Here is a 16010-nt window from a genome sequence, read left to right as displayed (position 1 = left end):
ATACATACATACATACATACATACATACATACATACATACATACATACATACATACATACATACATACATACATACATACATACATACATACATACATACATACATACATACATACATACATACATACATACATACATACATACATACATACATACATACATACATACATACATACATACATACATACATACATACATACATACATACATACGCTCTCTCTCCTCCTCCCTCCATCAGCCCCTTGATCAGACAGACACAATGCCATTGGAGGCACAAAGGCTTTTGCTTTATACCTAGATGACGAGAACAGGTACCAAAACAGTGGCCTTGTGGTTCGAGTGCTTTACCCAGTCCATGGTTGAATGGGCCTTCTGAACGTCATCTTTCTCTCATGTCAAACATTTCTCGAGACACTCATTGAATCACTCTCTTTTGGTCACGTTTTACACACACTATTTTCCCATCCATTGAGACTGGAGAAAAAAAGTATTATTAGAAACCATTGATACATTTCTAGTGTCTTTAGAACAAATGTATTTAAAACTACAACAAATAAATGTTATCTACGCCAAAAGCTGTGCATTTTAATATGGTTAAAGATATTATCGGTAGGAGAAGAAGGTTACAATGGTCAAAAATTGAATTCAACACACATGCGTAATTGGAATGCGGCCTACCCCTTCAGAGTCAAAATGCCATAAAGGGGGAAAGGAGAAAGAACGAGATGTATTCTCTATGGATTACGAAGTTGTAGAGCACCCCGTCGGCAACCTTCCAACATTTTTCCTCCCCCAAATTCCAAGTGAATCAATTTTGTACAAGACAGCCGACGTATACCACTCGTATACCACTCTAAGTTATTGTAAACAATGTCGATTTTTCAGCCTTTCTGAACATCGAATCGTAGCCAACAAATAGCCTAATATCACTGACAAATTTTTACGATTTTATGACCATCAAAAATCTTTCATGAAAGAACTAAGCGCTTGCTTAAAATGTATCAAATGATTGCATATATTTATACAACACTGGGTTCATTCAGCATGTGGGTGTGACTTTTAAAAGTGTGTAGAATATTATTTCACGCAGAAGGTGTTTTTGGGATAGGCCTTCTAAACACAAGAGTTTTTGAAATGTCTTTTGAAACATCTGCTACAATTCAGGAAGAATCGGGTCAAATCCACACAGTTTCCTTTAATGAAGATACATTCAATTTCATTGTGGATATTAGATTGGACCTGTGCAGCTGTACCATTTTATCATAATGTCGTTTCAAACATTTACACAGAAGACTAATGCCAAAGGCTGTCAAAGTGTGTTGGGAACATTCGTATAGGCCTACACTGTTTCCACCGTGGCCTTCTGATGTAATAACTGTACTCCGTTCAACCCTAGAACCTTTTAGTCAGTCTAATAAATACACATGGAGATACATTTAAGTCGAGAAGTGAAAAAACAATGTTCAATATTAAGATTGTAACTTGTCAAAATAATAAACAAAAAAATACAAGTACAAACATACAAGTACAAACACACCAAAACAATACCAATTGATATCACCCCTGATACACTTAAATGCAAATGTTGTTTTTCCCTCATGGTTGTGATTGTCCTACAGTACTTTAGCTCCTGTCCCTAATAACATTTGCAGAGAAGTGTGCAGAAATGGGTTTAAGAGGCAAGTCCTTGATGAGAATGGCACAATTTCCGCCATGGAAATATGAGAAACAGCCAGTCAGTCCTTCAATACACCTGTCCTGTCAGCTTTCTGCAGGGCCACAGACCAGTGTCGTGTCTGTAGATAGTGTGGCAAGGTCTCCCTTCCATGTCCTGTCTTTAACTGTGCGTTAACTTGAGTTCTCCACACCATGTCTTTGGTATGGAAGAGAATGTTGTGATGGATATGGGGCCTAGGTGAGGTCACCGTGTCTTTGGTATGGAAGAGAATGTTGTGATGGATATGGGGCCTAGGTGAGGTCACCGTGTCTTTGGTATGGAAGAGAATGTTGTGATGGATATGGGGCCTAGGTGAGGTCACCGTGTCTTTGGTATGGAAGAGAATGTTGTGATGGATATGGGGCCTAGGTGAGGTCACCGTGTCTTTGGTATGGAAGAGAATGTTGTGATGGATATGGGGCCTAGGTGAGGTCACCGTGTCTTTGGTATGGAAGAGAATGTTGTGATGGATATGGGGCCTAGGTGAGGTCACCGTGTCTTTGGTATGGAAGAGAATGGTGTGATGGATATGGGGCCTAGGTGAGGTCACCATATAAATACAGAAGAGGTGAGTGCAATGAGCTGGCACCAGACCCATGGTAAAGGAGGACTTGTTTCTCCTTATCTCCTTCCTCCCTCCTCTTTTATCTCCATCCGCCCGTCCGTCTGTCCTGCTCCCCCTCTTCTTCCCTCTGTCTCTCCGTCCGACCGGCCCGTCTGTCTGTGTTCTACAGTGCTGAGGCGGTGATGGGGTGGGCATGGGGGTGGATGGCGTCACGGTGGTGGGCTGTCATACCCTTGAAGGCCAGCGGAGCGGCGATGTTGTCACAGCTGTGGTGATAGAGAGCACTGCCACTGTGCGGCTGCCATGTGGGACCGGTCACATAGGCCGACGTGGTGGCGCTGTACCCCATGTAGGGCGACACTGGGGTGGGAGGGTGGTAGGCTGGGATGCTGGGCGCTGTGACATAACTGTTCACTGTGGGCAAGCCACTCTGCGTCTGTCAGGGAGAGGAGAGAGAGAGAGAGAGAGAGAGAGAGGATGGTGAGACCATTGAAGTAGGATGTCATTCTAGTTCTGTGAGTGAGACGCAGGTAAGAGCAGTAGGTAGAGAGACATAACTGTTCACTGTGCACGGGCAGGCCGCTCTGGGTCTGTTAGAGGGAGAGAGAGAGAAACACAAGGTTAGACAGAGGTAGAGAGAGAAGGTGAGACATGGGGAGGAGAGGCACAAGGAAAATGTGATATAGTATGGCAGTGAGGGAAGTGGAGAGAGGAGGAAAGGGAGAGAGAGAGAGAGGGAGAAGGTGAGCCATGGGGAGGAGAGGCACAAGGGAAATGTGATATAGTATGGCAGTGAGGGAAGTGGAGAGGGAGAGAGAGAGGAGGAGAGGGAGAAGTGAGGGTTAGGGTTGAGTTAGAATTTGGGTGAAGAGTACAGTGGTGAGGTATACAACATGTGAAATGGGGGCTGAATACAATAGGGGTTGGGAGAAGTTGAGGGTTTATTGAGACAGGGGAGATTTGGAATGACAGAAATTAAGAAGGGAAAGAAAATTACAGGGTTAAGCATGAGTAACATTTGGCACCATGACAAAACATAACTTGAAGAATTCACACAATTGTTTCAACATTATATGCATGGGTGGTCTATTCTGTAACTAGTGAGAATACGAATGGTTTCGGCAGAAGTGAGCATACTTCTCGTTCCTGTCTAGTATTTGTCCAGGATTTCCTCAACCTAAACACCCATTGCTTATATATATTTTTCTTTCGACTGAAATCCACAGCCATGACGGGGCACGTGCAATACACCAATTCTAATCGCTTTCCGTTTTTAAGGGGGCTATATATTTAACTGATATTTTTTATTTCACTAAGCAAAATGCTATGGGCCAATTTACATAATGTCATTTTAGTTTGAGGTTAAATGATCTACTTTTTCTACCGAGTATTTCCCTAGGCCTACTGCTTTGAATTTATGTTTAGTTTTTTCAAGATATTTCAATTTGTGAAAACTGAAAATAGTTCAGGAAGAAGACTTTCCTAGCCCATGTTGCCCATATCTTAATTTGATACAATATTTTTTCCCCCGTTATAGGATATTGATAAATAATGAAATACACACATACAGGTTTATTGGAATAGGCTAGATTCACTCGATCAAATCATGATATTCTACACGACTTGCTTTTCGCATAGGCCTAATTTTTGTTTGTTTCGCCCTTTTATTTGTCAATATTCAATGTTAAGTCATACTTTTAAATTTAAAATAAAATACAGTCCTTGGCTTGCCTGTTGTACGCAAGAGCTCTATTAACGTCTATCGATTCTACTGTCAATTCTGGCAAACGGAAAAGACAGGCTTAACGAATCAATAGCTTTTTTTCGTTACATAATTCGCATTATTTTTGATGATCGTTTCCATGCAGTGTATTTTTTTCTAACGCACAAAGCATCTAACGACCCAGATGAATGAGAATAATCAGTGTTGACGGATGAAACTGGTATAGGAGAACGCTGCACAAGGCCCTCTTTAGCCTGATAAGAAATATGATCTCATATTTAATAGAATCCAATATCTCGAGGTATTTAGGCTACAGAAGCCTTGAAATGCATCCAATGCTGTAATAATAAATAAAAGCTTAACTGTAGGAAAAATGCTGTCGTATCCAAAATGTCAGTCAAAACCAGTGATTTGTCATTAGCATGAAACCAAATGGTCTATGTTATGTCTGATTAAAAAAAAAAAAAAAAAATCCTCTAGAGTTCCGGAGCGGAAGAAAGGCATTTAAACATCACATCCGAGCCGTGGGCACTGTTTATGTATGTGCGTGTCATTACCTTAAATCGAAAGTTAATGATTCCATTATTCTTCCAAAGAGTGACATGATAGCTCACCCTCAGCCCCGTAGGCGCAGGACTGGGACTCCTCAAGTACAGTTAAAAGTACATCAGGTACTCCGTGTAGGTCTACTGTGGGCCTATAGAACCCGAAGTTGCGATTTATATATTTGATTTCGGGCTATTCATTTTTTTTATACTTACGTGTGTGTTGGATTTTTAACAAAATAAATACATTTCGTCTTTATTCATCTGTTAATGCTTTTGTGGACCTGTCATTGGGAGGTAGTTTTTCATTCTTATCAGTAAATAGCTGTGCCGTTTCAGCTGCATAGGCTACATGCGCTGTTCGCTGACACTAGAAAGATTGAGAAAAATAATCCTTATTTTAGCAAAGTCTTTGAATTTGTACATAATCAACATATTAGCAATTGACCTTCCGCTTTTTGAAAATCCACACTTCTTAATTCAATCACCACAAGACTACTCGAGTTGTATTGTAAAGAGGGAGGGACTGTGGGTGTGCATGAGGTGAGGGCAGACGAGTAGTGGGTTTGAAAGTGCGTGCAAACTGCAGTATGTGTATTGTGTTTTGAAATATGGGCCTATAGGACTGAATATGCACCATTTTGAAAGGATTTAGTACATCAGCAAGTTATCGTCTACAAATAAATTTCCATTGACAAGTATAAGCCTATAGCAGCCTGTGGCACGCAGAGAAAGTCATACGTTACAAATTACTATCAAAATAGTTGAAAATTAATCGAATTATAAGCATTTCTTATATTCTGACGGTTGACGATTGCTTTAGATCAGACTTTGACATATGTAAAATATAAATTACGTAGAAGTAAAAATACACACTTGACCTATGGCTGATTATGCAATTTATAGGCCTACTGATCATATGGGCATTGGGCTATGTTTGTTTTTTTCCATATTTTTATCCCAGGGAGTTATATCACCGGCGCCGCATGTGCTATTCTGCATCATTTGTCCCCATTGATGCATCCAACCGTAGCCTATTGAATATATTGAGGTTACCATGCATAACTCGAGATAGATCGCGTGGCTCCGACGATATATCATACCAATTATGCATGCCTCCTCCTCCCCCTCTCACTTTCTTAAACATACTATATCCCTCATGCACGCTCGTGCTCACACTCCCTGTCCTCTCCCTCGTCCCTCCACCTCACACGTTGTTTGCGCCGTTTGCAGTCGATGTATTATTTCGCAACATAAAATGCACCATCCCGAGTCTAGTGAGATGTTCTTCCTTTGGAATGAAACAACGTTTATACACACTAAAATATCATATGCTTTTCGACTATAGGCCTATTAGTGCCTGGGAAAAGTTTCGATGGAATGAACCCACAATTTCAGCAATGCCTTTCAACTTCTATTAGATCAGCGTGCAAATCATTATTGGGGCTTAATAAATATGCCTAAAATGTAGTCTACTGGTCAAAATATTTAAATGTGTCATTGCGTTTTAATTATTTAAACTTCAGTCTTATTTTTCATTTACATTAGGCCTAATATTAGTTATTTTAGCACATTGGCTAAGACAATATGGAAATGTCATGTAATTAAGCAGCCCTAATGATCCTTGTAAGCATAACATATACAAACATAACACTCAAATTTAAACATTTAAATAATCTTTCTCCAACGGCTAGACTTTTATTATTAACTTGTGAGTCGGTCTGTCTCCGTTTCATGCTTATGGATTTTCTTTTCTCGCAACAAAAAATAAACCGTAGAAACGTGTCCAATGGCGTAAATCAACGACCTGATTCATCGTGCCACGTTCACTGGTCGAAAATATGAGGACTTGAGAAGTCGAAACAAAATGTTTCTTCGTTCATATCCCTAAAGTCTAAACCTTGTAAGTCAAAGACAAGTGGCTGCAAAACACAACGTTGAAAAATACACCGATTTTCAACAACAGAAAATACTAAATCATTTCTCAAATATATTATGCCTAACAGCGTTTGGCCATGCAACGTTTGGCTATATTGACAAGAGCTGTTCCAATTTAAATCTAAATTTGGCGTGCTACGCTAATGACAGCCACTGAGCTTCTCAGTACATGTCCATTTGTCAACATGCTATCACATGCAAGGAAATTGATGAGTCATGGGGTCCCAGGTACATGGTTAATTTGTCACAGAAGGGAATCAATCATATGCCAATGATGGTTACAAAACTACAACAAGTAATAGTAATGTAATAGCACAGTAGGCCTAATGTAGCCGTAAGAACAACCCTTAGCCTAGGCCCAAAACACTCTGCGGTGCGGTGTCTGGTCTGGAGGCATACCGCCCACACCCAGCGGAGAGAGCGTGTCAATATGACTGAAAAGCACCGGGAAAACATACTCTACGTTGATTATACAATAAGTGTGGGCCAAAAAAATGAATGGTATCATATTGTACTACACCGTTGTTGAGATTAACACACATTAGGTTAGAGATGGGCGAGGATGCAATTTTATTGATCAAGGATGGGTTTCCTTTTACCTGTGTGTATTTTGCTTCAGGTTCTATAGAATGCGGTGGTTTATCCTGCACGCCATTGACTAGTGGAGAGCTTGCTGACGGCGGAAAATGTGTCCTGTTTATAACGCTCCATTCTTCTAGTTTGGCACTGGGAAAGGACGAACTGTCACTAACTGCATGGGGCAAAACAGACAGAGACAGAGGAGAGGAAGGTCAGAGGAGATGAACCGAAGAGACTTCACGCTACCACTCCCATCTACCATTCTAGGCATTCATATCACCTCACCCCCTACAGCTTTTTAGCAAAAAAACCCCAACAAAAAGTTATCCAGCAAAGACACGAAAAATATTTGAAATAGTAACGATCATCATTTGCGATTTTATGCTTAGACATTCCTATACTTAAAAAGCTTTTTGGCATCTCAAATCTGAATTAATTCTAGGTCAACTTATATTTCATACAGAAGGCGCCTGGTACCCGTGTGTGTGTGTGGTGTGTGGTGTTTGTATTTGCCTTAGCCTGCTGATCAAAACGGAACAGCTCATTGCTGTAATGGTCAGTAACATTTACCCAAACCAGTCTTTCTGTGGGGACAAATTAGATGTACTTTAACCGTTTCCCCTTTGTACATGATGGATATGATATTATACACGGGTGCTAACGTTTAGAATTGGAAAAGCAAGCCCACCAGTGTTGTAACTTGAGAAGACCATTGGATCATTTTTTTTCTCGGCCCCCTGTTCTTTCTTTCAACAAAGCAGGTTTTACTTGGATTTGTGTATTTTGTGCATAGACATATGTTTCAATATTTTTTGTCGGTTTAAAATGTTTGGGACTCTTGCTATTTACAAAATAATCATTCACTGACATAAGGCTGTCTTAGGTTAATTCGAGGAAGGAATATGCATGGTACTTTATCTTCCTTTCTCGATGGCATGGTAGGCCTGGCCTATAAAATAGTGCAATGCGAAAGGTGTGTGTGTGTGTGTGTGTGTGTGTGTGTGTGTGTGTGTGTGTGTGTGTGTGTGTGTGTGTGTGTGTGTGTGTGTGTGTGTGTGTGTGTGTGTGTGTGAGAGAGAGCGAGAGTGCCATTTGATGACCAACGCCTTTGGAATGATCGCCATAATTCAAATGCAATTATGATGATTTACGCATCTTTACGCATGACGGCAATATTCGCCTTATGCGTCAACGCTCTTCGTCTCAGAATAGGTCTACTGTATTCATCCACTGTTGTAGTGTAAACCCTATAGCAGTTCGATGTCATAGTAAGGGATTTGTTTTATGAAAATCTGAGTCTCGAGGCTGGCGAAGTGATTGTGGCGCTAAAAGGCCTCACGTCATTCAGTGTACATGACACTTATTTCGGCTTTCAAAACCTGCAGCAAACATCTGCTAATAATTTGGAAATGCATAAGTTGTTTATAAAGGCATCCTTTGAGAACACATTCCTCTCCGGGAATTCTTGTTCGGCTTGAAGATCTGCGCTGCCTTTGAGGGGCGAAGCCTTGTTGTTTAGATTGTCTGAGTTAAATGAGTACATGGAATGGCCGAGGCCTCATGGATATAATGAGGACTACACAAGCACTAAGGAGAAGGGCATGTTCATATCCACAAGGCGGTGAGACCTGAGGCCGTTCTAACTTCTGACAGAAGCACGGGTATGACAAGCGCATAGGTGGTCGACTGACATCTAACACTCTGCTAACACAAGAAACGTTGTCACTAAAAATGGTATTCACAACAACAGTAATGTATCATGATTGATGGAGGTCAGATTTGCTTTACAATGCTTCCAAAACAGACTTGCATTTGTGGTAGCACACTAGTGAAACCTAACTGTCCAAACATGACTGTAAGTAACAAAAACAAGTCTCTAAACTCGGATAGGGCCTTTAGGGAACAACACAGAGCAGCCCGGTAGACTAAAATCATGTGAAACTGCATTTCAGGGGAGTGTATTTTGAAGCAAGTCGTGCAAGAACAAAATGTCTGGCTGTAAGACATGGCATGGCAAAGCCAAGAACACCTCATTTTGATTTTAGTTCATCTCCTCGTGCACCGCTGCGCCTTCCCTTCATTATCCCACTAATATTCCACATCCGCCCCTTACTTATTAGTTGCAAGCCTTCCTTTAACCATCTGTTTTAATGCAACCTTTGAACTAGGAACTAAACTTTACTCATGTATGCACTCACCAATACTGGCAAAATAACACATAATTAACTTAGCCAATTTATTTTTTTGTAGTTCGTTCCAGAATAGTCACTCTTTTATCTGTTATTCGTAAGTAACATAGTGCATATACAGACCGGTATGTGCATTGGTCATATATTCAACTGCATACCTTCAAATTAATAAAGTTACACATCTTGCCACTAGGCCCACTACACACACACACACATACCCCAACCCATGCGTTTTCCTATTAATTTTAACCATTTACTACAGCAATTGGTTTGCCCGTGTACCAAAGTAAAAATCATGCTTACTTTGTTGCTCTGTTATCGACCGAATCCCCAGAATATCTGTTACCGAGTGGGAGGAGGGCCATATCCTGTGCATAGCCATGTGTCCAGGGAGGGAGTGCATGCCCGGGGGAGTCGGTACTTTGGTCCCAGAGGCTCCGATGGGGGTCGGATACGAGTATATGTGGTTGTATGGTAGCGTTGGTTGTGGTGGGTGAGACGACTGCTTGCTGGACTCATACTGGCTCTGCTGGGACAGATTCCCAATCTTGTTGCGGAGGATCCTACTGATGGAGCTCACAGATGGTAGATTGAACTTGTCACAAACTCCGTCAGCCAGTAGCCTGTCCCGGATCTCCCAGGCGAAGATACCCGGGTCCCTCTGCTTGTATGTCCGTATGTGCTTGACCACTGTAGGCGTGGTGACCCGTGGTTTGCTGCCCCCGATCGCTCCCGGGAGTATAGAGCCGGTCTCGTTGTACCGGGCCAGTATCTTGCTGACGCAGCCGTGGGAGACCCGGAGCTGTCTGCTGATGTCGCAAGGCCTGATGCCCAGCTGGGCGAGCTCTACAATCCGCAGCCGGATTGCGTTGGGAAGCGGTCTGCCGTTGACAAAAACCCCGCCGAGCTGGTTCACCTCTCCAAAGGCTGGCTCTGGTGTCATGGAAACATACACAGAGGCAACACAATGAAACACAAATCTTAAATTAGACGACTTGTTGCTGTAGTAGCCTGTAAAGGCCCTTTGGGACTAGTGTTGTTAATCGTGCTTCCCGTTCTTTGAGTCCTTAGTCGACATAAGGCGGTCTGCAACGTCGTTTTCAACCCGTTAAGGACAAATTAAATGCTTATTTAGAGCATATGCTATAGTTTTACTAATTGGCTATTAATACTGTCTTAAATGTATTGGGATATATATATTTAATGCACTCAAAACAGATGCGTAAGAATCGAATCAGTAAGCGTGTGATGAAAATAAAACCCCGCACCTTTTCAGTTTGTGCATAACATACTGCTCCATTGTTATAGCGTTGTATTTGAATTTCAAGATACATTTGCAGTAAAAATATGTTTTACGCATAGCTATGCTATAGTTTTACTAATTGGCTATTAATACTGGCCACTGGAAAATCCCATAATAAAACCAACTGAAGCTCAAAACTGTTCGGCCTTTATTTGAAGCCATACCATCGCTATACAAGCCATAGGTCTACAATCATAATTGATTCATTAGAATGTAGGTATAATTCGTTCCTTGAAAGATGTAGGAATATCCGGTCGAGTGCCTGTTATAGACTAACTCCATCATCGGCCACACAATATTTCCATATAAACTTACCCATTGCGTTTAGTCCACAAATTATTATTGGGAACTCGGAGTTACGCCTTCCGTCCAGTTCCGAGTCCAGTTTCGCTGGTGTCCGGAAACCTGTCTAGGGGAGCACAAATCCTCGCTCTCCTCCGGCCACGGGTACTGTGTTAACCGAACTAACGATAGTAGTGAGAAGGACAAATCCGCGATGTGTTTCCTGATAGCAGGAGAGACAGGCTTACATTTCAATCCAGACAAATCATGGGCCGGTCTTCCAAAACTTTTCTCCTCGGCGAGGCTAGGTCCGCCAATGGAAGTTTGAGTTTATAGGTAGAAGCTTTCCTATTGGTCTGAAAGTTTGTGCTCGTGCAGCAAGGCAGCCCGCTCTCTTCCGGAACTACAGTCAGTGTTAACCTACCACCATGAATTGCAATTATGAATTGCATTCTACTGGAATGGTAAATTACATATAAGTAAGTACAATTATATGAATATTGTGATTATGAATCATAACAATGAACTACACTACAGGATAAATCACCAATGCAATAATCCCAATATAATAGTCAGTGGCAATCCAAGTGTTTGGATTTTGTTTTCCTATATTGTCAGTGAGGAATTCATGCGGTATGAAAGTAAAATTGGTAGGCTGCATATTGATATTCCCTCAGTTCAACTGGATAGCGTAACGTGCGTGGCTGTCTTCATTCAACCAACCAAATACATAACATTAGACATTCAGAATAGTTGCACATCGTGACACGGACTCCAAAGCAAGGCAAACTAATCGTTTGATTTGGTATGTATCGGCGTTGACTTACAAAGTACACAACCAAAAACAAATAGGTGTATATGGACGGTGAGCAGTAGCCTACAGAACAACACATCTGCTGCCTGAGTTGGGCTTTGGGTCTTACTCATTCCATATAGGCTACTAATACAATTTTGGTTCAATGTTGTTGTGTATAATCCTTATTATTTCTAAAATTGAGATACAAAAAAAAGTATATTTCGACATATAGCCGTGGTTGTATATGTACATTCAACTGAGTGTTTAAAGAATTTGCAACGCGCCTTCTCAGAAATTTAATAATTTATACAAATAAGCAGTTATAATAACTTATAATAGCATATTTCAAATACATTCTCCGTTATTACGAAATATTGTATTACAAGGAAGTGGATATTAAACAAAAAGGATACGGATGTTTGCTGTTATGTCATGTTTATTTATTCAATTTATAAACTACCCTCCATACCATGAATGCGCTGACTACCCCTGCACCTATATTTCACCCATCCGACAGGCAATATAGGACGCCTTTACACACGCAGGTAATCGGACGCTTCGTTTCCTGTTTACACGAGAAACTTTAGCTCTTGAAGCTCTCGATGGTTGACCTGTGCTCACGGTTTTCTCTTTCTCTTATTGCTAAGGGTCACTTCACAACGGTAAGCTTCGTTTGCTCCCCATCTTAGAAATACATTTCAGTAGATCAACACCATATAGGCCTATGCTACACGCAGATACGTGCTCAAACGTATTCTGCACTTCATTTGTCAAGATTGGCGTAGACTCTAACCATCTTCTTACTGCCGGTGTCTTCCAGGGCCCTCGTCTGTTATAGCAGCGAGAGATTCCAGAGTGCTGATCACTGAACTCTAAATGCCTAGCTCGTTTTCCAGCTGCTCTATGGGTGTTCCTGATGTATTTGTTCCGGCATGGCCGATTCCCCTGGACCCCGCTCGCTCATGGCAGTCACTAATGCGTTAAGGATAATGTTTACCATTGGAAAACGTGCTCAACTTGTTTCCATTGAGGTGCTTCCGATGACTGAAATAACAAAGGGTCACGTCCGAGGGATCAGAGGTCTCCGCTCAACAATTAGTAGGCTATTGTAGATACTTGCAGAAGTGATGGTATTTGAAAAGCATTTTTGGTGTACTAATATTATACTAATATTATTCAGACCCATTCAGACCATGGATGCAATGATGCAATGTTTATCAAGATTTGAAGTAGCGTCTTTATGATTTATAAAACTAGCCTTTGGATCATGAGCAAACCGGCTTCAAGTGCGAATTCCCCAGGGGCGCGAGTGCATTGGGGCCAACTCAGAGCCTCAAGGGAATTTGCGTGCCATCCATTCCATCTCCTTAACATTCTAATAAGAATAGCTGAAGTGCCTTGTGACGGAACTTCAAGTCCCTTGTCTGTTTAGCTCTGTTCTTTCTGTTCACACGTTTTGTCTAACTTAATCTTATCGCAGTGAGACATATATCTGAAGGGTTAATTGGGCATTGACAGATGAGTGTTAACAAGGTGTGTAGAGTAATGTGAAATGGATACACGCACGGTCTTTTCGAGGTCTTTAGACTGCCTACAGAGATAATAATTATCGTGTTTCATCAGTGAGATTTAGGCTAAAATGTATTACAACCTAAGCGATATTAGGACTAGGCCTACATCAGATTAGGCTATTATTGTTGTTATTGGTTGTATTTCTATTGTTATAGGTAGGCAATAAAATGTATGTTTATACATGTTTGCCTACCTGTGGATTTCTTCCTGTAGCCTATATTATTATTATTATTATTATTATTATTATTGTTATAGCCAACCATATGGTAGGAATTCACCATATGAAATGACACGTTGTGTGTTCCATGTGTAGGCCTATAACTAGCAAATAGGCTACAGTATCCTACAGCATCCTATGTATAACTGTATAATTTCTCTCCTATTAATTCTAACCGATTTTTTTTTTCTTCACACTATGCGTTGCAATCCACCGAAATAGTTTAATTTATAATTTCACGACTACGGTATAAAATGACCTACCACTGAGGAGATTAAAGGTGACGAGCGATTTATCGATGACAGTCACAGTAATTACCACGGCACATCATGTCATCTATTAGATCAGCAGGAATCTTTTGATGTCCGGTGTTGCCACGATTTGTATTCTTTCATCAGATATTTTCCAATACATTAGGCTATAAACTTGACTCAAATAGTCAGTCGCTAAATAATTATAGGCTATGTTTTTTGCGGCATTCTAAACGGCATGACTAAAAATGAATTCAACTCTGCTCTCCCTTGCATGTCCTCCGTTCAGGACAATGTCCCGCGCGCATGGTATAGGATAAAGCCTTGCGGTGCCCTGCTTATTTGAAGTAGGCCTAACGGTATTTAAGGCATGTATCATAGCTGACTAAAACAGAATTAACCGTGGCGAATGGTCCTGACCGCAAGTCAACGCATCGCATCCTTCCTGATCCGTTAAACACGACTATCTGGTTTTAGGGCATGTATGAGACCGACAGGACGGACAGCTGACGGAATAACCCAATTTCAATATTTTCGTTTTTGTCTGTTGATCTCGCTTGTAACCCATGCGGGAACCTTTCATTTTATGCTCAAGATAGTGCAACAAAAAAAAAAAACATTTCTACTTCACGCACCAAATCTAGAATCAGGAGCAAAAAGGGATATGTGCTTTTTTAGCCTAAGATAATGCTTCCATTAAATGATCAACATTGGCACTTAGCATACCTCTGTTCTAGGCATATTCATTTTTTTAAAGATAACCATGCATGGTTCTTATCATATGGCATGCCTGCTGCTAATTTGGCTGCATGGTGATATCATTCTGTTTCAATAGTAATTTTGATAATTAAGGCATATGTTTAGATCAGATTTAGCTAATAAACATTTTTGAGTGCATCAGATAGCCTAATGATGTTTTGTTTTTTTAATTATAGGACTATGCCTCGTTTTAATTGCACTGTGTAATCAATACGTACCAATACAAACATTTATTTATGTTTGAACTGTGCAGATATTTCGACAACTATGAAATCAACTAACCAGTGGGGTTAGTTGTGCCAAACAACACACGGCGCATTGGACCGGTCTTGGAGTAGCTTAATGTGCCCTTATAAGGATAAGGCTAATGTGCCTTCAGCTCGGTAGGTACTGAATCTACATAGTGCAGGAAGATGTACCAGACCCGGGATGTCGTCTTCCCAGGCGTCTACCATTCCCATAGAGGTAGGTTAACACACCTTCGACCATTATGTTATTGTATAAGTAGACCTATACGCGTTATTATAATGTGATCTCATATGGCAGACTAATGTGGCCCTCTCGGTGAATATAAACAGCGCCTGCAGGATGTTCCCGGAGTGGCTCGTGTCATTCTTTCATGCAAAGAGGAAAGGGGTTAATGTACCCCTCGACCAGGGTCGATTCCAGGCATAAGCGACATAAGTGGTTGCTTAGGGCTCCAGCCGCTAGGGAGTTTAGGAACTCGGTCGGATCTCAATTTACTATTGAGAATAATCGTAGTAGAATACAGGGTGCAAATTCTAAATTTGGTTGTGCATCAACAGTTTTTCTCTTATGTCAGTCACTGAGAGTCACTCAATTAGCCATGTCCTCTAACAATGTTTAGATTGGTAGTCTAGCCAGCTATCTAAATGTGCCCTGGGGCCCTGACTTCCAGGGGGCCTGACTTCCAGGGGGCCCCACATTTGATTTTGGTAGTCATTCTCACTCAGATATCATATTAACATGGCATAAATAATTACAAAATTGGTAGAATTGTAGGAAATGTGCTTTAAAGGGTCCATTGCAGCCGTTTTTATCTCAATATCAAATCATTTTGGGGTAACAATTAAATACCTTACAGTGATTGTTTTCAATTAAACTTGTACAAAAAATAAAAAAATTGCTTCTTGGCAAAGAGCAATTTCTCAAGCATGAATTTTGCTAGGACTGTCTGGGTGTGATCTGAGTTGGGAGGGGGAAACTGAAAATTAGCTGTTATTGGCAGAGAGGTTTGGTACTCTCTTTCTTATTGGTCTATTCATTAATTTTGAAGTCACCATGAAAGGCCAGAAAAACATTTTAGGTGGTCTTTTCAAACAGCTCTTACACTAAAAAGGGCATTATCCACATGTTTACTATTTCACATCCTCATAGTGTAAATAAATATAAAGCACAGGTAAATCAAGTTTTTGACTGCACCGGGCCTTTAAAACTGCCATATTTCCTCTACTCCCCATGGCAAAATGTATCGAATTGCAGGATATTTAAAACTTTAAAACGTAACATTTTCTCTCCACCATCAAGAGGGGGGCCACTAAAATGTTTTGCTG

The 16010-nt window shown here is 40.9% G+C and overlaps 1 protein-coding gene across 1 annotated transcript; it reads right to left on the bottom strand.

The window, feature by feature from the left end:
- Positions 1-1180: 1180 nt before the first annotated feature.
- On the bottom strand, positions 1181-11124 carry pax9 (paired box 9). Its single transcript, XM_024436967.2, has 4 exons — positions 10875-11124; positions 9560-10189; positions 7088-7239; positions 1181-2718 (listed from the first exon to the last, which is right to left on the bottom strand). The coding sequence occupies exons 1-4, from the start codon at positions 10876-10878 to the stop codon at positions 2446-2448; spliced, it is 1059 nt and encodes a 352-aa protein (XP_024292735.1). The 5' UTR covers positions 10879-11124; the 3' UTR covers positions 1181-2445.
- Between the last annotated feature and the right edge of the window lie 4886 nt (positions 11125-16010).

Source organism: Oncorhynchus tshawytscha, linkage group LG11 (genome assembly GCF_018296145.1).
Source record: "Oncorhynchus tshawytscha isolate Ot180627B linkage group LG11, Otsh_v2.0, whole genome shotgun sequence".
NCBI classification, from domain to species: domain Eukaryota; kingdom Metazoa; phylum Chordata; class Actinopteri; order Salmoniformes; family Salmonidae; genus Oncorhynchus; species Oncorhynchus tshawytscha.
Note: the sequence above shows the minus strand (reverse complement) of the source record. Positions and strands in the feature narration are given on the sequence as shown.

Bases quoted from the DNA above. Each gene is read 5' to 3' on its own strand.
- pax9 (XM_024436967.2), bottom strand. The intron at 7,240-9,559 runs GTAAGCATGATT...TGCCCCATGCAG, and splicing joins GTCGATAACAGAGCAACAAA to TTAGTGACAGTTCGTCCTTT. The intron at 2,719-7,087 runs GTAAAAGGAAAC...TCTCCCTGACAG, and splicing joins CTGAAGCAAAATACACACAG to ACGCAGAGTGGCTTGCCCAC.